Source organism: Mizuhopecten yessoensis, unplaced genomic scaffold (genome assembly GCF_002113885.1).
Source record: "Mizuhopecten yessoensis strain PY_sf001 unplaced genomic scaffold, ASM211388v2 scaffold8807, whole genome shotgun sequence".
In the NCBI taxonomy this organism is placed as follows: domain Eukaryota; kingdom Metazoa; phylum Mollusca; class Bivalvia; order Pectinida; family Pectinidae; genus Mizuhopecten; species Mizuhopecten yessoensis.
In genome coordinates, this window is record NW_018407731.1 from 102,559 (window position 1) to 126,301 (window position 23,743).

General features: G+C 33.6%; 1 protein-coding gene across 7 annotated transcripts in view; it reads left to right on the top strand.

The window, feature by feature from the left end:
• LOC110456575 (anoctamin-4-like) overlaps nucleotides 1-23,743 on the top strand; it is a 67,728-nt gene that overhangs the window by 9,550 nt on the left and 34,435 nt on the right. For 6 of the 7 annotated variants that reach the window (XM_021507387.1, XM_021507390.1, XM_021507392.1 and 3 more), the window contains exons 3-14: nucleotides 1,432-1,507; nucleotides 2,222-2,322; nucleotides 3,806-3,881; nucleotides 4,218-4,412; nucleotides 4,912-4,953; nucleotides 10,258-10,582; nucleotides 11,068-11,124; nucleotides 15,714-15,808; nucleotides 16,646-16,857; nucleotides 22,118-22,273; nucleotides 22,467-22,503; nucleotides 23,064-23,173. In XM_021507387.1, coding sequence (XP_021363062.1) covers nucleotides 1,432-1,507; nucleotides 2,222-2,322; nucleotides 3,806-3,881; nucleotides 4,218-4,412; nucleotides 4,912-4,953; nucleotides 10,258-10,582; nucleotides 11,068-11,124; nucleotides 15,714-15,808; nucleotides 16,646-16,857; nucleotides 22,118-22,273; nucleotides 22,467-22,503; nucleotides 23,064-23,173 — 1,482 coding nt within the window. The remainder of the gene's footprint in view (nucleotides 1-1,431; nucleotides 1,508-2,221; nucleotides 2,323-3,805; nucleotides 3,882-4,217; nucleotides 4,413-4,911; nucleotides 4,954-10,257; nucleotides 10,583-11,067; nucleotides 11,125-15,713; nucleotides 15,809-16,645; nucleotides 16,858-22,117; nucleotides 22,274-22,466; nucleotides 22,504-23,063; nucleotides 23,174-23,743) is intronic. The other variant, XM_021507391.1, reaches the window with a different exon arrangement.

Consider the following 23,743-nt stretch of genomic DNA (forward strand, 5'->3'; position numbering starts at 1 on the left):
GTGAATGGTGCTTCATCAGTAGACTTCTCAGTCAGTCAATAATTCAATAAAAGTCTTAGAGATACGTTTGTTACTATCAATGCTAGTCATCTCCAGGTAATAAGATCTAAAGCAGCTCATAAGGTGATGTTCTAGTATGGTAATCATATGTCCACTGAGGGTATTGAAATGAGCACTGTTTGTGAGGCATTCATGCGGGCAAGTGTGCATCTAATAACACGTTTCTGGGCTAATTCATGAAAACTGCTTTCAAGATGTGTTTACAAAATGTTACACATCTTCAGCTAGTTACCTGAATAGTATTGCATTTACCTGTCTGACATTCTGCTACCACTAACCCTCCACCACTGGGTCGCAGGTTCGTGACCTACTTTGAGCAGTTGCCAGGTACTGGCCGTTGGTTGGTGGTATTTCTCCAGGAACTCCGGCTTTCCTCAACCATCAAAACCTGGCACGTCCTTATAAATGACCGTAGATGTTAATAGGGCCTAAATCACAAACAAACCAAACCAAGCGTTTCACTGTGCTTGAATTTTATTTTCATTATTACTGGTCACCTTGGGACTTGGTCCCTGGGTTATAACATGGCAGTTGTTGAGGTTCTCATCCTTCAACCATATTTATAATTGCTGGGCATGAGACAAACACACATTTGCTACAAATCTTGGTTTCTGGGTCAGGCCCCACCCTAGGGACATAACATAAAAAGGATTGACCTTATGTCTACGTTTTAAAGCTTACTCTTCCTGAAAAAATGTTTGTATTTCATACAGATTGCAATGAATTCAGAATCCTTAGGTAAACATAATCAAATGATGCTAAGGAAAGGTGTGCTCCCCCATCCTTCCTGCAATTTGTTGTAAAACATACTTGAATCAAGGGGAATAGTTGTACAAAGGTACAGGGTATAGGGCCTAATAGTAGAAAAATAATGTTGCATATTAATGGCCTACATAAGATTTGATTCCTAACATAAAAGTAATAATGATAATAATTATTCAAGGTTCTGCTTTATCACAACCTAGTTTATAGTTCGTCTCAAAACAGTTAACAGATTATTATCCCTGGTTATAGGGCCTTTGCAACTAGCCAATATCTTTCTTCACACCCTGTGGAGCATACATCCGGTGCTGCTATTTCGGTGCTCACAGCTAGCATTCAACAATTCCAGCACTGACCATGCCACATACTCATTTACCGCTGAGTAGACTGGAACAAGCAGAGTGAAGTACGTATCTTGTTCAAAGATACAACACAGTGCCATGATGTGACCCGAACCCGTAACCCTTCGGTCACGAGCCCGGCATCCTACCACTGAACTACCGTGCCGCCTGCAATTTGATATTTTAAAACTATGTAATTAATACTAAATTCCAGCCTATTGTCAGTTTGTGTGCATTTCATTCTTATCATATATCAACTCTGTTGCAGTGTCCGAACTACGAGCCAGAATCTACCAACTTTGTCAGGAGATTCATGGACAAGTACCTGGAGACTGATGACGAAGGTAAATCATATTGATATGAATGCACTCCCAGCAATGCCCTTGATTGTTTTTGTTGCTATGCAACTCTGTTTGTTCCTAGAAATCAATGTCGATATACTGGTGGGACTAGTGTAACTGATCAGCATGTTTAAACAACTGGAACAGATGTCTGCCATATTTAGGAAAGTCAAACATTGCTGGACATATAGTCAGCAGCGAGAGCTTGGTGACTGATAAACTTCTATAAATATTTAATTTCTGATCATCCCCTAGAGACTGAAATGTAGCACCTGCTGATGTAACGTGGATACAATGATGATGATGACTTTGGGGCTTGTTTACTGATATTGGTATATGTTGGTAAAATTTACATTGACTAATTGGGTCAAAGTCAATACAAGAAACAATGATGATAAGTCTGTTTTATTTGAGTAATTCTCAAAGTACAATGAGGCAATCAATCTTATTGTTTCTTGTATTGAATTTGACCTTACTAGTCAATGGTACACTCAAGATCCTGATTATTTTGGTCATTGCTGTAATTTGTCTGGTCATGTTGGATGTTTTTGTTCATTGCTGTAATTTAACTGGTCATTGCTGTAATTTGTCTGGTCATGTTGGATGTTTTTGTTCATTGCTGTAATTTCACTAGTCTTTGCTGTAATTTGTCATGTCATGTTGGATGTTTTGTTCATTGCTGTAATTTCACTGCATGGTCATGTTGTTTTATTTCAGTTGATTTTATTAGTGCCCCTTTCCTGATGGATAGAATCCAGCTGTACCAAGACTTTGAGGATCCAACTCATTTCTTCAGACCAGCCACACGCTCTCTACTGGTAACAGAAATTCATATCTATATATATTTACATATTCTGTGTACTTAGACCTATTGATAAAAATGACATTTATGTTTAGGTAAAGGGTCTCAACAACTCAATTATACTATTATCATTGCCACTACATGTATTGCAGAATATTTGTGAAGAATTCCATAAGAAAAACACATATTGCAATGCATTTTACAGAATCATAGTACATGTATTTAAAATTTGAGTGTTTGAAAACAGAAATATAGATAAAAGAAAACTGATAAATGTATAGGTTTAACTGAGAATCTTTACACTGCCTAGTCTAACAGACTTTTCTACTACTGATGTACAGGAATCATAAATGAATAGTGCCAAATTGAGAGTCCAATAAATGGGCCACAACGTCTATGAAATAACAATGAACATTGAAAGGCATAACGAGACAGGGGAAGTAACTCTAAACCAAGTAAAAAATAAACCTTTGAGTAGAACTTGATATCTTCTTTGTGATCATAACTAATGCAGTGATACCCTTTATATTCTGAAGGCTTGTGAAAAGGAAACAAAATCCTAGTTATCAAAATCACTTTATCAAGTATGTAATAAACTCTTTTTGTAAAAAAAAAGAACTTTTCTTTCACCTTCAAATATATCATCAGTTTGACCTCAGTTCTATTGTTGTTAATGTGAATCAAAATGCCCTAAGATAGAGTGTATTGTCTGAGCTAATCGGATTGTATTGTCGTCACAAAAAAACAGAATTCCTCTAACAGTGCCACCCCTGAAGGTCGGGGATCGGGAAAAGAATACACCTGCTGTTACCCACTGCATGTATCGTAGGAGGCAACTAATGGGGGGAACCCCCTGCAGAATTGGGGAATTGCTTTGGTGTCCACTATTTGGGGACACAAAAGCAACCAAAATAAATCTGCTGCGTCCATCGCAATATTTGGGATCTTCATCTTTCTTTCTATTTCTAACTACCTTTTATTTCCTAGCGCCTTGCTTGGCATCACCTCACTTTTTGTTTGAATGTTGAGCGTTCGCCCAAGTGAGGAAGGCAATGGGTTCTGTCTCCAGGCCGGAACATACTAAAGTCCTTAAAAATGGTCGTTGTTATTCCCTGCTGAACACCCAGCATTAAGGGGAATGGCAACAACTGGTTCACCTGTTGTCAGTATAATGTGACCGGGCGGAATGCTGTGCTTGGTACCTTCGGCATGGCATTTCATTCAGATAGCACTAGAAAGTTGGCATCAGCACGCCAACATACCCTGTCTCCTGCATACACACACGCAAGCACGCATACACTACACACATGGAGGCACCTCTTTAAATGACCTTAGCTGTTAATTGGACGTTAAACAAAATTAAACCAATCTTACAGTGCTATGTTAATTTGTCATCACTATTATCAGAAAATAATGACAGAAACACTGGCTGATATCATTGCTAAGAAACGCTATAGTTATTGTTGCTATTAATATGACAGTATTGAATTCTGTGACAGGTGGATCACATACTCATCAACCTCGACATCAGAAAACAAGCTGAGCTTAAAGATAAAACAGAGGATGTGACGCCTGGTAAGTTTAACTATAGATTTATCCATACACACAGGAATATATTGTATACATGTACACTGACTGTGAATAAATAAATGTTTAATTTAATTGATTGGGGATTATTCAACCAAAATTCAAAATGGATATTAACAAATATTCAGCTATTGCATTCAATTCAATCAATCTTTTTAGTAACTTCACAATTAAACTCTTGAAGCAATTTCATCTTTCAAATCTGGAGTCTCTCAATAATGACTGACTTATTGCATTTGTATTAAAACTTCATTTGTAACAATTCCATTACAATACAATTTTTGTTCCACCAATAACACATGTATCTTTTTTTCTTTTCTGTAGATCAGAAAGATGTAGACCCAGAAAATGCCAAAAAATCTACCTCATCCTACAGCTTGTGTGCCTGTTGTGGTAGCTCTTCTCAATCAGATACCACAAGCCAACAGTCAGCTTCCTTATGGAATTGTCTCCCTTGTTGTAACTCGACAGATGAAACCTTTGACCCCATGAAGGGAGATAAACAGATGCAGAAGTGGGGTAAATATATAAAAATGTCATTCAAGCCTTTTAAAACATCATAGAAATATTCACATCTATCAAGCAGATACAAGCTATATTCCGTCAAGTTCAAAACGGGAAGTCGGGTGGTGCAGGTCCTCCGGTTTTCTCCCACAATAAGACCCCCTGAGCGCTAACATCCGAGTCAACAAGAGTTATTAATATAAATTGAAATAACTTGTTTCATAATTGTTGTAAAATAAATAAGTTTATATTAAATAGTGATGTAACTTAATCTAAACACTGTAGCAATCCAAGTCCTGTTCCCACTAACATCATGGTGTTGAAATTATCGTTAACATCTGAATGTCACATTAGATCGTAGCACGTACTGCGTGGGATTCAGGACAAGGATTATAATTTCTGTTGATTGCATGTTTAGTTGCCAGCACTAACATTAACACTGACTTGAGTCTGCTACCTGGATGATTGGTTCAATCATACATGTTCACTATACTATGCATGCTATTTCCTGTAGACGATATGAAGCAGGAAAAGAACGAGTTTGGTCGGAGGTTGGGTAGGTATAACACTGTAGATCTAGACTATTGCTGTCTGGCAGAGCGGTGTATTCATGTATGGCAAAAATACAACCAAATATATCTAACAGTGTTTTTTATATGTAGCTTGTTTGGCTAGACTTAAAATACATTTGTATGTAGAGTCAAACCTGCCTTATTGACCCCCTGTCTATAACGATCATTTGAAATGGTCCCAAGCATTTATTATAACGATACTGTATACCATCATTAGACTGATGAACAAGGATACCTACAAGTCTGGAGGAGACTGCATGGCTTGTCAACTTTTATGACAGAGGTACATAATTGTTCATGAATCTAAAACCCAAAGGTTTCCTCTTTGTAAAGAAAGTAACAAATTTCATAATAATTTCATTTATAAATGATATTCTTTGATACCAGCTTTTTTTTCTTGTTACATTATTTTTGCTCCTCTGCTCAGCCTAACAATTAACTTGATTCCCCATGTTCAATTCTAAGATTTGGTTATTCGATCTCTAAAGCACAATTTTGGACCAATATGGCTTTAAAATGATAATGCAATCTTCTTCTAATCAACAATCAAAACAACAAAAGAACCACCAGGTGCAATCTTGATCTTACCAACAAATAAATAACAAAACGACACAGGTACAGTATGTTCCCCGATCAGTTGTTCAGTATCTATTATATGGCAATACTATTAATGAAAATGCTTTTGAAAAATGATTGTCCTTTAAATTCTTAGCCACAATAACAAATTATATTTTATTGTAAACCACTTTCTGTTCAATTAGTATCTTTGTCAAAACTTAAGCCAAATAATAAGGTCCTGGCAAAAATTCTACTTAGAACTATTGTAATTGAAGTCTGCATGGGTAATATGTGGACTCTGTCTATTTTGTAAATTGGCCATGTTAAAATCATTCAAAAAATATATAAAGTTTTAAGCTATGTAACTGATACAAATATTAAAGCAACTGAAATTACATATTCATAAGCATTAGAAAACAAAATATGGCCATGCTAATTTCTCTGCTATACATTGGTCACTATATTATAATGTGTAAGCATAAAGTACTTGAGAGGTTATACCATGGCATGAAATCCGCCATAAGTCTGTCTGTCATCAACTCATTACTGCAAACATCTTCTAAAGAACCATAAGGACTAAGGGTCATGCTATTTTAGAAATATCTTACACGGATGAAATGATCATGACCCACTTACAAGGTCACATGGTTTAAAAGAGTCTTCCATGAAATTTTATTGAGCATCTGAAGGCACAGAGTCATTATAGTGTAGCTTAATAGGATGGAAGGCTGTCCAAAAAAATGACCTTGTCAAATTCCAAAGGTCGAAGGGGTCAAAGGTGTTTAAACCTCAGAGTGCCTAAACCAAAATATTACAGGTGAACAATACAGGCCCCATGTTCCTTTTGTTTCTATTCAGCATCTAGTGGAAAGTCTCTTAATATAATGTTTTGTTAATTATATCTTTTTTCAAATTTAGTTGTTGCTTTATTGTATTTAATTATGTTGTGTTACATGTATTTGTTCTCTCTTCTGCCTCAGAAAGGCAAGTGAACTTATGCCATGGCAAGGCATCTGTCGTTTGCTCACCATGCTACAATGACCTTTTAAAATGTTAATTAATATGAAACAGGTGTTTTATTAAGTTCGGAAATAGAGGAAATAAAGGCAAACCTTTAAAATTCTGCTCCTTTTGTGTACAAGTGAATAGAGTTTAACCAACTTTTATCTGGAGCATCCTTAAGCAAATGGGACCTTTGGGGGGTGCAAATTCTCGGGCGGGGCTGGTGGAGCAACAATACAGGAATTTTGAATGTACACCTGTACTTATTACAAATTATTGAGATCCCCATTTAAACCACAAACATACAGTGAAAAAACATGCATGCATGCTACCAGGGTTGGCTCCAGGATTCCACCCCTTGAACTGAAGAGAACCCTTTCCTGAAAATACATTTTCTCTTAGCATGAATGGACGAATACATGTACATCCATAGTTAGCAGCCTTCGCCTCAGGGTCTTGCTTTACCCTTAGAGATTAAGTGACCCTAGATCATAGCATGGAAAAGGTTGAGATCCCTAAACAATTACCATATACAACTGTATACAGTTGCTTGGCCTAAAATAAAGAACAAAGTTATGCAACCAGGACTGGTTCAGAGGTCCTGCATTGCCTTGCCATGTCGGTGGGTCATAACATGGAAAGTCTCCAGATACACACCCCATTATCACATACTCAGTTGCTTGGCATGAATAGACTTCAACAATCTTGCCACTAGGGTAGGCCCTCGGGTCCAGCCCTGCCCCTTAGGACATAGTCCCTTGGTCATAAAATGGAAAAGATCCAAATCAACAACCTTTAACCGTATATACTGTTGCTAAGCAATATGAAGAGAATTTTACAATAATCCTACCTGGAGTGGATCCAGGGGTCTGTCCTCCAACCAAGTGGAAGCTTAGTCTCATAGGGTTGTATTATATGAAATGTTTGAGATCCCCAACTATATACATATATTCAGATCTCATCAAATTTACTGTGGCAAATCCTTAGGTCCTTTGAACCTTAGAATTTGAATGTTATTTCAAAGGTAGAGTATTGGTCCCTTTGGGGCTGAATTGGAGGTAACAGTATGACCAGGTATCAACATGACCAGGTAACAATATGACCAGGTGAATGAGGCTGGCCCATGCCAATCTTGTTTTGTTTTCTTATATTAAATTGCTTGCAAAATTAGAGCTTCAGTGATGTATTTTTGCACTTGTATGTATAATAATATACAACATTTGATATAGCACCCTATCTAGCTAAACATAGTATGAGGGATTTAGTCTGTTACCATAGAAATGTGTTATAGTCATTGACCAGTAACAAGTACTAAAGTCACTGTTACCATAGATATACTGTTATAGTCAGAGACTTGTAACAGTAACATGTACTAAAGTCACTGTTACCATAGATATACTGTTATAGTCAGAGACTTGTAACAGTAACATGTACTAAAGTCACTGTTACCATAGATATACTGTTATAGTCAGAGACTTGTAACAGTAACATGTACTAAAGTCACTGTTACCATAGATATACTGTTATAGTCAGAGACTTGTAACAGTAACATGTACTAAAGTCACTGTTACCATAGATATACTGTTATAGTCACAGACTTGTAACAGTAACATGTACTAAAGTCGCTGTTACCATAGATATACTGTTATAGTCAGAGACTTGTAACAGTAACATGTACTAAAGTCACTGTTACCATAGATATACTGTTATAGTCAGAGACTTGTAACAGTAACATGTACTAAAGTCGCTGTTACCATAGATATACTGTTATAGTCACAGACTTGTAACAGTAACATGTACTAAAGTCACTGTTACCATAGATATACTGTTATAGTCAGAGACTTGTAACAGTAACATGTACTAAAGTCGCTGTTACCATAGATATACTGTTATAGTCACAGACTTGTAACAGTAACATGTACTAAAGTCACTGTTACCATAGATATACTGTTATAGTCAGAGACTTGTAACAGTAACATGTACTAAAGTCGCTGTTACCATAGATATACTGTTATAGTCACAGACTTGTAACAGTAACATGTACTAAAGTCACTGTTACCATAGATATACTGTTATAGTCAGAGACTTGTAACAGTAACATGTACTAAAGTCGCTGTTACCATAGATATACTGTTATAGTCACAGACTTGTAACAGTAACATGTACTAAAGTCACTGTTACCATAGATATACTGTTATAGTCAGAGACTTGTAACAGTAACATGTACTAAAGTCGCTGTTACCATAGATATACTGTTATAGTCACAGACTTGTAACAGTAACATGTACTAAAGTCACTGTTACCATAGATATACTGTTATAGTCAGAGACTTGTAACAGTAACATGTACTAAAGTCGCTGTTACCATAGATATACTGTTATAGTCAGACAGAGACTTGTAACAGTAACATGTACTAAAGTCACTGTTACCATAGATATAATATTTCTGCTGTGGACCTATATAGCTACAAGGGAATGAAAGAAGATACAATCGGATTCCATGGACAGGTGGTGCCTGTTACAATTATTATGATTGCCATATTTAGAATGTAAAATTAATGATTTAAGCTTCATAAATCTGCTTGCTTGATCTAGAGGCTAGGGTGTATTTGGCCTTATCATAAATACCTTGTAATGTTATAGTTGTTGAGAGTCAATCAGTAAATGTACTATAACTTCAGGTTCTATATAATTTATAGCGTAGTAGACACGTTGACAAGGTTTTGTGTGGTATCTGCCAATTACCAATGTAGTTATATCAGCATGAATCTAACTAGAGTCTGTATCGTTAAGTCATTATGATTCTGGAGGTTAGTGTTATTAGTTACTTATTTAGGTACAGTTCCTCCACACCAGCTAGCTAGTGAAGCTGAGCATTCTGTTTTTTTTCACTTAACTGTTACGTCAATGTACGTAAAGAACAGGCAGGTTTTCAAAGTTCAATGCATTTCTGCAAAGTATTTTTTTTAATGTTTACATGAATTGACTTTCATGAGCACATTTACTTATTTTTCTACTTATTTTTGCAAAAGCCTTTATTTCTTGATTGTACTTTAAACAACTTATTCACAGTGAGGATTTGAATCCTCAAATAACCAATAAGACATAAGACATTGTGCCTCGTTTAAAGGGCCATGAATCAGTATTTGTGAAAATTAATATCTCACAGACAGAGATTTATACTATATTATTATGTAATACAGAAGTGTGTATTACCTAACCAATTGGGTCTATCTTAACCAGCATGAAAACAAATGTATCACAGAAGCACAGACTTAGATAGCAATCTAATCTAATTCCGTGACAGAAGTAAGTAATATATTGTTTCATTAATTGCCCTTTGTACACTGTAAACTGTCACATTTTACAGGTTTGCCTTACCTTATGATGAAGGATATGTACACACATATGTTGATTAATTACCTGCCCTTTGTACACTGTAAACTATAATATTTTACAGGTTTGCTTACCTTATGATGAAGGATATGTACACAAGTATGTTGATTAATTACCTGCCCTATGTACACTGTAAACTATAATATTTTATAGGTTTGCCTTATCTTATGATGAAGGATATGTACACAAGTATGTTGATTAATTACCTGCCCTTTGTACACTGTAAACTATAATATTTTATAGGTTTGCCTTACCTTATGATGAAGGATATGTACACAAGTATGTTGATTAATTACCTGCCCTATGTACACTGTAAACTATTATATTTTATAGGTTTGCCTTACCTTATGATGAAGGATGTCTACACAGATGCCTTCATTCTGCATGAGGAATCAAGTCGCAGCAAACAGAAAGAAGAGCTAAAGAAAGAGTTCTTCTCTGACAAAGAGGAAGAGGAGGAAGCATTGGAAAATGACCCGAGAAAAGATTTGGACGACACATGGTCAACATACTACAAGTTCCAACCGTTATGGAAAATACGGAACTATTTTGGAGAGAAAATTGCTCTCTATTTTGCATGGTCTGGCCTGCTCATCTCCAGTCTGTGGATCCCGACACTGTTTGGATTTGCGATATTTCTGTTTGGATTAATTACCAGGTAATGAGAGGTGTCGCTAGGTATAGGTGACCACTGTAGTGTGTTGTAGAACGTAACCTTACAGACCACTTAATTTAATAGTAAACATGTAATGGGACGTAATGAACAAGGGAATAAATCTATATCTATCTTAACTTATTCACCCCTGAAGACACATTTGAACCCTTCCAATTCAAAGGTTGTAATAGTTCATTATGAAATTTCAGGGGTGAATGAGTTAATAGACAAACATTATTCTGTACAATAGAGTCTGCCCTGAGAGGCAATATTCTGTAGAGTTGAATCTGTCTTAATAGAGTTTATCTTCTGTACAGAATAATCTATTTTGCATGCAATCAACCAGGAACAATGAACAAAGATGATTAATGTTAGGAAATATACATATATTGTAACTATGTATAATGGGTACTGATCTCCTTGTTAAACTTATGAATAGGATAACAAACTACAGTAGCAGTCTCAATTATGTTATTTCTTATTTACAGTACTATCAATGAAACCACGACAATCGAGAGACCTGCCAATGCCACACTTGTCCAGTTGTAAGTATATAGAGGATATTTAATGGTGTCTTCAGTAATAACAAATATATTTCACGAGTGTGGCTAATATATTGATATTTTTTCACAAGTGCGCAGCAACACGAGTGATATGTATTTGTTATTACTGAAGACACCATTAAATTTTCTATTTATTACATTTTTAAAGCATAAAACATGAAAAAATGTAGTGCATTAAAAAAGGGGCGGGAATCAGGAGCGTAATTATTAGCGCCATATTCTAATGACGTCACACTTGACAAGAAGGCTGCACGCCATTTTAAATGGGATACTCAACGTAATTCCTATGTTTTCTACTATTTCCTGGTATGATTGCTTATAAGTATATTTATATAAATATTATTTGTATATTTATGTAAATAATTAAGTGTGTGTACCAAACATTTACCATACCAACCACTTATACTACCGTCGCTTCATTTGAATCTGAACATTCCTTTGAATGCAGCAAATAGAGAAAACCGTTATGATTGGTCAGCACCAAAAAGAGATATTTTCACAGTGTGAAAATATCACTTTTGTTATTTGTCACAGTGTGAAAGATATCAGTTTTATCAAGTTGATAGAATCCGATATTTCAGTGACAAAAATGTAATAAATACTGATATTCAACTCTCGTAATGATTATACACAGTTGTACAATGTATAACGTAAACCCTCGTAATGATAATACACAGTTATACAATATATAACGTAAACCCTCATAATGATAATAAACAGTTATACAATATACAACTCTCGTAATGATAATACACAGTAATACCATATACAACTCTCGTAATGATAATACACAGTTATACAATGTATAACGTAAACCCTCGTAATGATAATACACAGTTATACAATATATAATGTAAACCCTCATAATGATAATACACAGTTGTACAATATACAACTCTCGTGATGATAATACACAGTTATACAATATATAACGTAAACCATCATAATGATAATAAACAGTTATACAATATACAACTCTCGTAATGATAATACACAGTTTTACAATATATAACGTAAACCCTCATAATGATAATACACAGTTATACAATATATAACGTAAACCCTCATGATGATAATACACAGTTGTACAATATACAACTCTCGTGATGATAATACACAGTTATACAATATATAACGTAAACCCTCATAACGATAATAAACAGTTATACAATATACAACTCTCGTAATGATAATACCAAGTAATACCATATACAACTCTCGTAATGATAATACACAGTTATACAATATATAACGTAAACCCTCATGATGATAATACACAGTTGTACAATATACAACTCTCGTAATGATAAAACACAGTTATACAATATATAACGTAAACCCTCATAATGATAATACACAGTTGTACAATATATAACATAAACCCTCGTAATGATAATACACAGTTGTACAATGTATAACGTAAACCCTCGTAATGATAATACACAGGTGTACAATATATATAACGTAAACCCTCATAGTGATAATACACAGATGTACAATATATAACATAAACCCTCGTAATGATAATAAACAGTTATACAATATATAACGTAAACCCTTGTAATGATAATACACAGTTATACAATATATAACATAAACCCTCGTAATGATAATACACAGTTGTACAATATATATAACGTAAACCCTAATAGTGATAATCCACAGTTGTACAATATATAACATAAACCCTCGTAATGATAATACACAGTTGTACAATATATATAACGTAAACCCTAATAGTGATAATCCACAGTTGTACAATATATAACATAAACCCTCGTAATGATAATACACAGTTGTACAATGTATAACGTAAACCCTCGTAATGATAATAAACAGTTATACAATATATAACGTAAACACTCGTAATGATAATACACAGTTGTACAATATATAATGTAAATCCTCATAATGATAATACACAGTTGTACAATATATAACATAACCCCTCGTAATGATAATACACAGTTATACAATATATAACATAAACCCTCGTAATGATAATACACAGTTGTACAATATATATAACGTAAACCCTTATAGTGATAATACACAGTTGTACAATATATAACATAACCCCTCGTAATGATAATAAACAGTTATACAATATATAACGTAAACCCTCTTAATGATAATACACAGTTATACAATATATAACGTAACCCCTCGTAATGATAATACACAGTTATACAATATACAACCCTCTCATAATGATAATACACAGTTGTACAATATACATCTCTCGTAATGATAATACACAGTTATACAATATATAAAGTAAACCCTCGTAATGATAATACACAGTTATACAATATATAACATAAACCCTCGTAATGATAATAAACAGTTATACAATATATAACGTAAACCCTTGTAATGATAATACACAGTTATACAATATATAACATAAACCCTCGTAATGATAATACACAGTTGTACAATGTATAACGTAAACCCTCGTAATGATAATACACAGTTGTACAATGTATAACGTAAACCCTCGTAATGATAATAAACAGTTATACAATATATAACGTAACCCCTCGTAATGATAATACACAGTTATACAATATATAACATAAACCCTCGTAATGATAATACACAGTTGTACAATATATATAACGTAAACCCTCGAAATGATAATACACAGTTATACAATATATAACGTAAACACTCGTAATGATAATACACAGTTGTACAATATATAATGTAATCCCTCATAATGATAATACACAGTTATACAATATACAACTCTCGTAATGATAATACCAAGTAATACCATATACAACTCTCGTAATGATAATACACAGTTATACTATATATAACGTAAACCCTCGTAATGATAATACACAGGTGTACAATATATATAACGTAAACCCTCATAGTGATAATACACAGATGTACAATATATAACATAAACCCTCGTAATGATAATACACAGTTGTACAATATATATAACGTAAACCCTCATAGTGATAATACACAGATGTACAATATATAACATAAACCCTCGTAATGATAATACACAGTTGTACAATATATAATGTAATCCCTCATAATGATAATACACAGTTATACAATATATAACGTAAACACTCGTAATGATAATACACAGTTGTACAATATATATAACGTAAACCCTCATAGTGATAATACACAGTTGTACAATATATAACATAAACCCTCGTAATGATAATAAACAGTTATACAATATATAACGTAAACCCTCGTAATGATAATACACAGTTATACAATATATAACGTAAACCCTCGTAATGATAATACATGCACAGTTATCCACTGTACAACTCTCATAATGATTATACACAGTTGTACAAGATACAACTCTCGTAATGATAATACACAGTTGGACAATATACAACTCTCGTAATGATAATACACAGTTATACAATATACAACTCTTGTAATGATAATACACAGCTGTTCAATATACAACTCTCGTAATGATAATACACAGTTATACAATATATAACGTAAACCCTCTTAATGATAATACACAGTTATACAATATACAACTCTCGTAATGATAATACACAGTTATACAATATACAACGTAAACCCTCATAATGATAATACACAGTTGTACAATATACAACGTAAACCCTCATAATGATAATACACGGTTATACAATATATAACGTAAACCCTCGTAATGATAATACACAGTTATACAATATATAACGTAAACCCTCATAATGATAATAAACAGTTATACAATATACAACGTAAACCCTCATAATGATAATACACAGTTATACAATATATAACGTAAACCCTCATAATGATAATACACAGTTATACAATATATAACGTAAACCCTCGTAATGATAATACACAGTTATACAATATACAACCCTCGTAATGATAATACACAGTTATACAATATACAACCCTTATAATGATAATACACAGTTGTACAATATACAACGTAAACCCTCATAATGATAATACACAGTTATACAATATATAACGTAAACCCTCATAATGATAATACACAGTTATACAATATATAACGTAAACCCTCGTAATGATAATACACAGTTATACAATATACAACCCTCGTAATGATAATACACAGTTATACAATATACAACCCTTATAATGATAATACACAGTTGTACAATATACAACGTAAACCCTCATAATGATAATACACAGTTATACAATATATAACGTAAACCCTCATAATGATAATACACAGTTATACATTATTCAATTATCTTAATGATAATGATAAAACACAGTAATATTCAACTCTCATAATGCTGATACACAGATATTCAATATTCAACTCTCATAATGATATTTTTCAGCACTAATAATGTATTCAACTGTTAAATTGATCATCAACATTCATTTCCTAGTTTGTGATATTTATTGAAGCAGGAACAATCTGAATGATGCCAAAAAACCCTATTATGGAATCTTAATATTATAATTAAACATATACTATATAAGCATGACCTAATTCTGACATAAGAATCTGGATAAGCCAGTAATTATAGATCTAAACACGTCAAATACTGTTCTACTGATTTATACCTTCCCAGAATAAAAATTGAGATGGAGGAACTACTGGAGACGGTCAAGCTTGCCTTCGACAATGATGTGACTCCATTTTTTGCCTGTGTGGTGTGTTTGTGGGGTAAGTTATTACATATCAAGGCATCAGTTTAAGTTGTGTACTAAGAAGCTGTATGCAATATTAAGTGTTACGTTCTTTAATTAGATCAAGCTTTTTTACTTATTTCGCAGATATCAACTGTTAACACAAATCATTATGTAACAGGAAAAAGAATAGTGTGCTTCCACCGGGGATCGAACCCTCGATCTCCAGGTTCCTAGTCGGACGCTCTGCCACTGAGCTAAAGGGACATTTCCTCTAGCTCAAAGCTAGAAGGCGACCTTAATCCTATGTACAATTTAACCCTGCCACACCACTCCCCCCTTTTTAAATGTGTTGGCCCTCGAACACCACAACCCAGGTTCGAACTCCCTGTGGTGACAGGGAGGGCCACAGACACCATTTGTAACAGGAAAGAGAATAGTGTGCTTCCACCAGGGATCGAACCCTCGATCTCCAGGTTCCTAGTCCGACGCTCTACCACTGAGCTAAAGGGAAATTCCCTCTAGCTCGAAGCTAGAAGGCGACCTTGATCCTATGTACAATTGAACCCTGCCACAATTGTGTCACAGTGACTATCTGTGTGCAACAAGAAAGAGTGATCAAACTCAGCTGAATATATCTAACTTAGTAATAATAAAAGAAACCGTCATGTACAATGTAAAGAAGTGATTCTCAGCACTAATTAGCTAATTAGTATTCGTGCGCATGGATGAGAATGTCATATTTGTGGTTGTATTGTTTATTCTTGTACATATGTTTATTTTGAACCGATGAACTGTATGGTTCATTACTAAGATAATAAAGAACTGAACTTAACTGAAATTAGTTCACTAGTGTATGTATTTTAATACACAGGTACTGTTTTCCTGGAGATGTGGAAGCGAAAGGGTGCAACGTTAGCCTACGAATGGGATGTGGACAATTATGACAGTAACGAGCCAGATCGGCCACAGTTTTTTGGGACAAAGGTCAAGAAAGATCCAGTCACATCTGAGGAGAATTGGTTTTATCCTGTTAAAAAGCAGGTCGTCAAATATTTATTTTCAGCCACGACCTTACTGTTTATGGTGAGTGTAACATACAAATGTACTAGAATTGTTAGCATTTGTACAGTGTTCCGATACTAATTTTAACATACAGAATAGGAGGATTAAATACATAATAGGGCAGTAAGTATCCGTTACTCAATTATTAATACACAAAAAAAACATTGTATGCTATGTGATAGACAACTTTTTCTAATCAACCTCTGTGATTTATCCTAAACAAATCTTGCCCTGTGATTTATCATCAGATTTTCCATGGTGTTTTAGGTAAGCTTTTTTTTTTTTTTTTAATATTAATCCCTAATTTTAAGATTCCCATGAACCAGTTTGGGCCATGGATGGTCCTACAATTTTTTTTCTCAAAATATTTGCAGTAATTCCTGATCTTGCGAAGAAAAGAATCATAATTTGTTTTCCAATTTCATTTGAGATTCATAAAATTTGCTTTAATGATCATCCCTAGACTTATATAAGTGGTCGTCGTTGTCATCGTTGTCATCACATCAACTACTTTTTATCCATTTTCGCCATTCACAAGTAAATTTATTGAGATATATTTCCCCTTTATCATCTATATACTACTTTATACCACCTACTGGTAGCATGATAAATTCATTATCAGTGGTTGTCTGTATGAGAAGAAGTCAAGAACGACTTGAGAAAAACTTGAGAACAACTTGAGCATGAATTTTCCCATTTCCCAGCACTTGGGAACATATTTTCTCAAAAAAGAACGTCTGCTCGCGCCAGATGACGTCCGAAACTGGAAATTATTTAATAGTGTCCACACAAAAGTGATCCGCGTGAGAAAATAGTCCGTCATAAAAATATCAATACAAAGTTACTCTCAATTTTATCCACATGCTCGCGATGAGAAAATTGTTCTCAAGACAAACACTGAAAAAACACTTTGATAATCTATAATTACCATAAGCAATATATTTCTGAACATTGTAATATTCTTTAATCAAATTTACTATAGCCATAACATTAGTGAGCCGTGTAAACATCTAGTTTGTATATACAGTGGAACCCACTTATTATGATTTAGGTTATTATGATATATCGGTAACATGATATTTTTCCCATATACCAATTTTTTCTTTCTTTAACTAAACCGGTAAGCAAAAAAAAATCGTTTATTATGATATGGTCAAAGGTGGGAACCTGCTTAATATATTTTCCTTACCGTAATGCTTAATAAAAAGAATTATTTTCAGTGTCAATTCTATTACAGATTCATGCTTGCTTGATACATCCAAAAATAATATTTTCTTTATTTGTTGAAAAGGGAATGGCAAGAGCATTTAAGAGATTTTCAAAATTTGTCGAAAAGTTTCGTATTTCAGTGCACTCCCATAGGATATGTATAATTGTCTCCCTTTCCTTAAAACACAGAACACAGAGAGGGGTATATTTAGTAGTCCAATCTTAAATAAGTATGAATTTGTTGTTAAAATATAATGATTTATTCTAAATTGTATCCATAGTTGATTAGTTGTGTTATTTGTGACCCTGAATTATCCTTATTATAATCAAAAACTGTTCCCCATTTATTTTGTCCTGTTGCAGTGATATTGTTTTGAATATACTTTATAGAACTCCTGTGAGACTTTTTTATTTTTTAATATAACCTCAAGATTTAATGGTATGATTGGGTAAATCAACATCTTGTTGGGTAGATTGTGATTATCAAAGTATTTCTTTATGCTCATTATCACTCCTTGATACTGAAGATAATTTGTTATTGAACTATGAACATACTTGCCAACTCTCCTATTTAGGAGGGAGACTCCCGATTTTGGACCCTTAAATTTAGCATTTTCAATCAGTGAATTTGCTAAACTATTCCTATATTCTAAGATCTAATGATTTCAAATGAAAGAACAACTCAAAAGGTGTAACTTTAAAGGGTTATTTTGGCTCTAGGGGATGTATACACACATTTTATTTATGTTTTAAGTTTGAGCATGCAGAATATCCCCATGGAAATTTCAAAAAGTTGGCAAGTATGCTATGAATAGCACAAAAATCATTGAAAGAGAAAAAGGAACAAGTTCTTATAATTTTAACTAAATCATTGATTGTTGTAATCCCCTTATTGAACCAATATCTATAGAAAATGTCATTATTTCCAACAGTTGTGTTTTGATCTAACATTATGGGTGTCTTAAATAAGGAATGATCCTCCTTTCTATACATTTCTACTTTAGTGCTTAGTCTATGCCACCCATTAAAAATATCCTTCCAAAAATGCTTTTACAATTAGTCCCAATCTTAATTATTAATACTCGCTACCACAATTAGCTAAGACATTAAAGTTAACTTGGTTTATCAAAATCAGACGCTATTTTCCCTCTGACCAAAAGATCCTTCTGATCCAACTGGTTTTTAGAGATTCAATATGTTTACCATTTTAACAATTAGGAATAATTACCTCACACTTTACTTTGTCATTTTTACCATTCCATAAGAAATTGAAAAGAATTGAGTTTAGCTGTTTTATGAAACTTTGATCTGGATCTGGTAAGGCGATAAAAAGATGATTCAGGTGTGAAATTAGTAAAGACTTAATTACCAGGTATGTTAATTCTCCGAATAGGAGTAAGATTTCTTTCACTCCATCCCATGATTAAAGATTTAAGTTTAATTACTTTTTTATCCAAATTTTAGGAAGTCTGTGTAAATCTACATTAAATTCAATACCAAGAAGTGTAAACTTGTCAACCCCCTTAGAAAATTCATATTTGGAAGAATTAGTTCATCACTACTACCTTGGTATACTTTTTACTACCTATCCAAACAGCTGGGGTTTTACCTGTACATGGGTATTTACTTTTAGACCAGAAATTTTAGCATACAAATTTAGTTCTCTTCAAAGATTTTTTCTTCTTAATCTAGTATTAAAGAAGTGTCAACTGCATATTGAGAATTTATAATCTGACAGTCATCAATATTGATACCAGTAATATTTCCATTATTTCTTATCCGAATTGCCAATTAATATCTCTGCACTAAGTATAAAAATGTAAGGTGCGATTGGATCGCCTTGGCGACCGTCCCGTTTTATATTAAAGAACGATGATAAGTTACCCCCCTGATTAATTGCAGAACAAGGATTAGAATATAATATTTTTACCCAATTTCTCAAATCATTCCCAAATTTGAAGTACTGAAGGACTTTATCTATAAATTTCCAAAAGATCGAATCAAGTGCTTTTTCAAAATCAATTAATAAATTAATAGCTTTCCGGGGATATTACTTTCTTCAGCATAATTGCATGCTCCCATAGATAAGCCTAGTATTTCCCCCTAAATAACGCCCTGATATGAAACCTGTCTGATCTGAGTTTATCAATTTTTCTAAAACTAATTAAAGTCTCCTATAATGTAGCTATAGATCCTGATGCAATTTTGTACACAATATTTAACCGGGAGATAGGCCACCAATTTTGTATACAATATTTAACAGGGAGATAGGCCACCAATTTTGTACACAATATTCAACAAGGAGATAGGCCACCAATGTTGTACACAATATTTAACAGGGAGATAGGCCACCAATTTTGTATACAATATTAACAGGGAGATAGGCCACCAATTTTGTACACAATATTCAACAAGGAGATAGGCCACCAATGTTGTACACAATATTTAACAGGGAGATAGGCCACCAATTTTGTATACAATATTAACAGGGAGATAGGCCACCAATTTTGTACACAATATTTAACAGGGAGATCGGCCACCAATTCTGTACACAATATTTAACAGGGAGATAGGCCACCAATTTCGTACATAATATTTAACAGGGAGATAGGTCACCAATGTTGTACACAATATTTAACAAGGAGATAGACCACCAATTTTGTACATAATATTTAACAGGGAGATAGGCCACCAATTTTGTACACAATATTTAACAGGGAGATAGGCCACCAATGTTGTACACAATATTTAACATGGAGATAGGCCACCAATTTTGTACACAATATTTAACATGGAGATAGGCAACCAATTTTTATGAAATATCTTAAGTTATTTGCATTAGCAGTACAAGTGATGATGCCCTGACGTTGAGTAACAGATAACTGACCATTTAAATAACCATAATTTAATGAACCAACCACAAAGTTTCCAAGCTGCTTCCAAAAACATTTAAAATAATTTTTACTTCTTTTAAAATTTATCTTGTTTTGTTCCCCATTTTCCCTTTGCAGCTTTGAAATAGTTTTATATGTAAAATTTCTGTTTTCTAAACTGAAAAAATAATTTGTCGGTTTTCTCCATCATTTGTCCATAAAGCTTTTGCCCGAATTATACTTCTCTTCACTCTATGCATTCTAATATTTTTTAATTCCATCCTTTTCCTATCCAACTTTTCCAAATTTACGTCATTCTGATTTTCAAGCTTTTGAATTTCATTTATTAGTCGTTTTTCTCTTAAAGTTAATTTGCTATTTTCTATAGGATGAGTCAGAAATTGATTTGCCTCTTATTTCCATTTGCAAAGTTTCTAAAAATAATTGGTTATTAATTGTAAATCTGTATCAGGAATATTGTTGATAAATTCAGGATTATAGATGGGGATACAGTATTGAGCTTTTATAGTTGCTATAGTATTATTAACAAGGTTAAGATATTCCTGGTCATGCAACAAAGAGTTATTAAATTTCCATAATCCTTTACCTTTTTTGAATTGGCTAAACTTAAATGTAATTTTTGGGATGGAATGGTCAGATTTACAGCCTGAATCAACAATTGTATTACTTACACTTTGAATTAAACTTCCTGTTGCTAAAACAAAATCAAGCCTAGCTTGTTTTATTGGTCTACTTCTTAGCCATATGTTTCTATTTGTATTAGGACATTGCTCTCTAAATATATCAACTAGATCTAAATTCTCTATTGTTTCTAAAACCCTTTCCCTAGCCTTTGGATTGTTAATTTGTGTGTAATTCTGATCGTAGTCTAAATCAGGATTAAGAACCAAGTTGAAGTCGCCACATATTATACAATTATCATTTTCAAAGTCATGAAAAGTTTTCTCAATGTTTCCAAGAAAGCTGGGCTATCAGAGTTAGGACCATGAATAGTTATCAGAGTAAGTTTTCTCCCCTCAATTTCTAAATTCATAGTGCCAAAAAGTTTCCTGTCAAATCCTTATTTTCTTTCAGTATACCTTCACTTCAAAGTTGTTATTTATCAAAATTGCTACCCCCCTAGAATTAGATTTGAAAGAATTGAAATAACATGCATAGCCCCATTCATTGTGTTTTAGGTAAGCTTGGTGCTGGCCAGTCTAGTGGGTGTAATCGTGTACAGAGTTATCATTGGAGTAGACCTTTGTCCGGGTATGTCTGCCGTGGAATGTCTGGTCACCACCAATATAGTGTCGGCCATCCTCAACGCTGTGTCCATCATACTTCTAGGCAAAGTAAGAACTCAAAAAAACATAGTATCCTTATGTTTAATTTTGAATCTAAATCACCAACAATGATACTTCAAATGAAGGACTATATTTTATTTAGTACAGGAAAACAAATGTGCTTATCATTTTATCTTTTCAATGAAAGTTAAAATTGTTTTCTGTTCCACATTTATTTAAGAATCTACCTTAATTTCCTTAGGTTTATGACAAAGTGGCCATCAAGTTAACAGATTGGGGTAAGTATCCCTGGGGATTTTTCTGTCTGACTTGGACTATAATGAACTTTCTTGCTGTCAAATAATAGTAATTTGAATCAATTGAGATGGAAAAACAAGAGTCTTGTTCAATACAAGTATGAACACGGAAATACAAAACTTGACAAGAGGTTTCAAATTTCCCTAGAAGTAGTCTTTCATGTGATATTGTATTGAAATCTTCAAATTAGTAGGTATTTTAATGAAATCTGAACATGAACACTTTAATAGGTATTTTAATGGAATCTGAACATGAACACTTTAATAGGTATTTTAATGGAATCTGAACACCAATATATTATTCACAATAATGTTGAGGAAATCTTAACATTAAAACTAGAAGTTATTTGAGTTGTTTACTGTTAACTATATTTGTTTCTATTATTTCCCAGAATTTTAGTGTGTCATCATACAGATATGACTGTTTCCAAGATAAAAGTTAATTTATATAGTGCAGTGTTATGTTAAAACTAAATTGATACCAAACACACAAAAACTACAGCAGAAATGTGAAGAGTAATATGAAGTACTTGTATTTCCAGAAAACTACAGAACACAGAGTGGCTATGATGATGCACTCATCATTAAACTATTTGCCTTCCAATTTGCCAACAATTATGCGTCCTGTGTGTATATAGCATTTTTCCGTGGGGTAAGTTTGTATAACTGTGACTATAGATAATTACCGTGGGGTAAGTTTGTATAACTGTGACTATAGATAATTTATTGTATGGCCCTCTCCACTGGTAGTTAGGGATTACGTGGGGTAAGTTTGTATAACTGTGACTATAGATAATTAATTGTATGGCCCTCTCCACTGTTAGTTAGGGATTACGTGGGGTAAGTTTGTATGACTGTGACTATAGATAATTTATTGTATGGCCCTTTCCACTGTTAGTTAGGGATTACGTGGGGTAAGTTTGTATAACTGTGACTATAGATAATTAATTGTATGGCCCTCTCCACTGTTAGTTAGGGATTACGTGGGGTAAGTTTGTATGACTGTGACTATAGATAATTTATTGTATGGCCCTTTCCACTGTTAGTTAGGGATTACGTGGGGTAAGTTTGTATAACTGTGACTATAGATAATTAATTGTATGGCCCTCTCCACTGTTAGTTAGGGATTACGTGGGGTAAGTTTGTATGACTGTGACTATAGATAATTTATTGTATGGCCCTCTCCACTGTTAGTTAGGGATTACGTGGGGTAAGTTTGTAT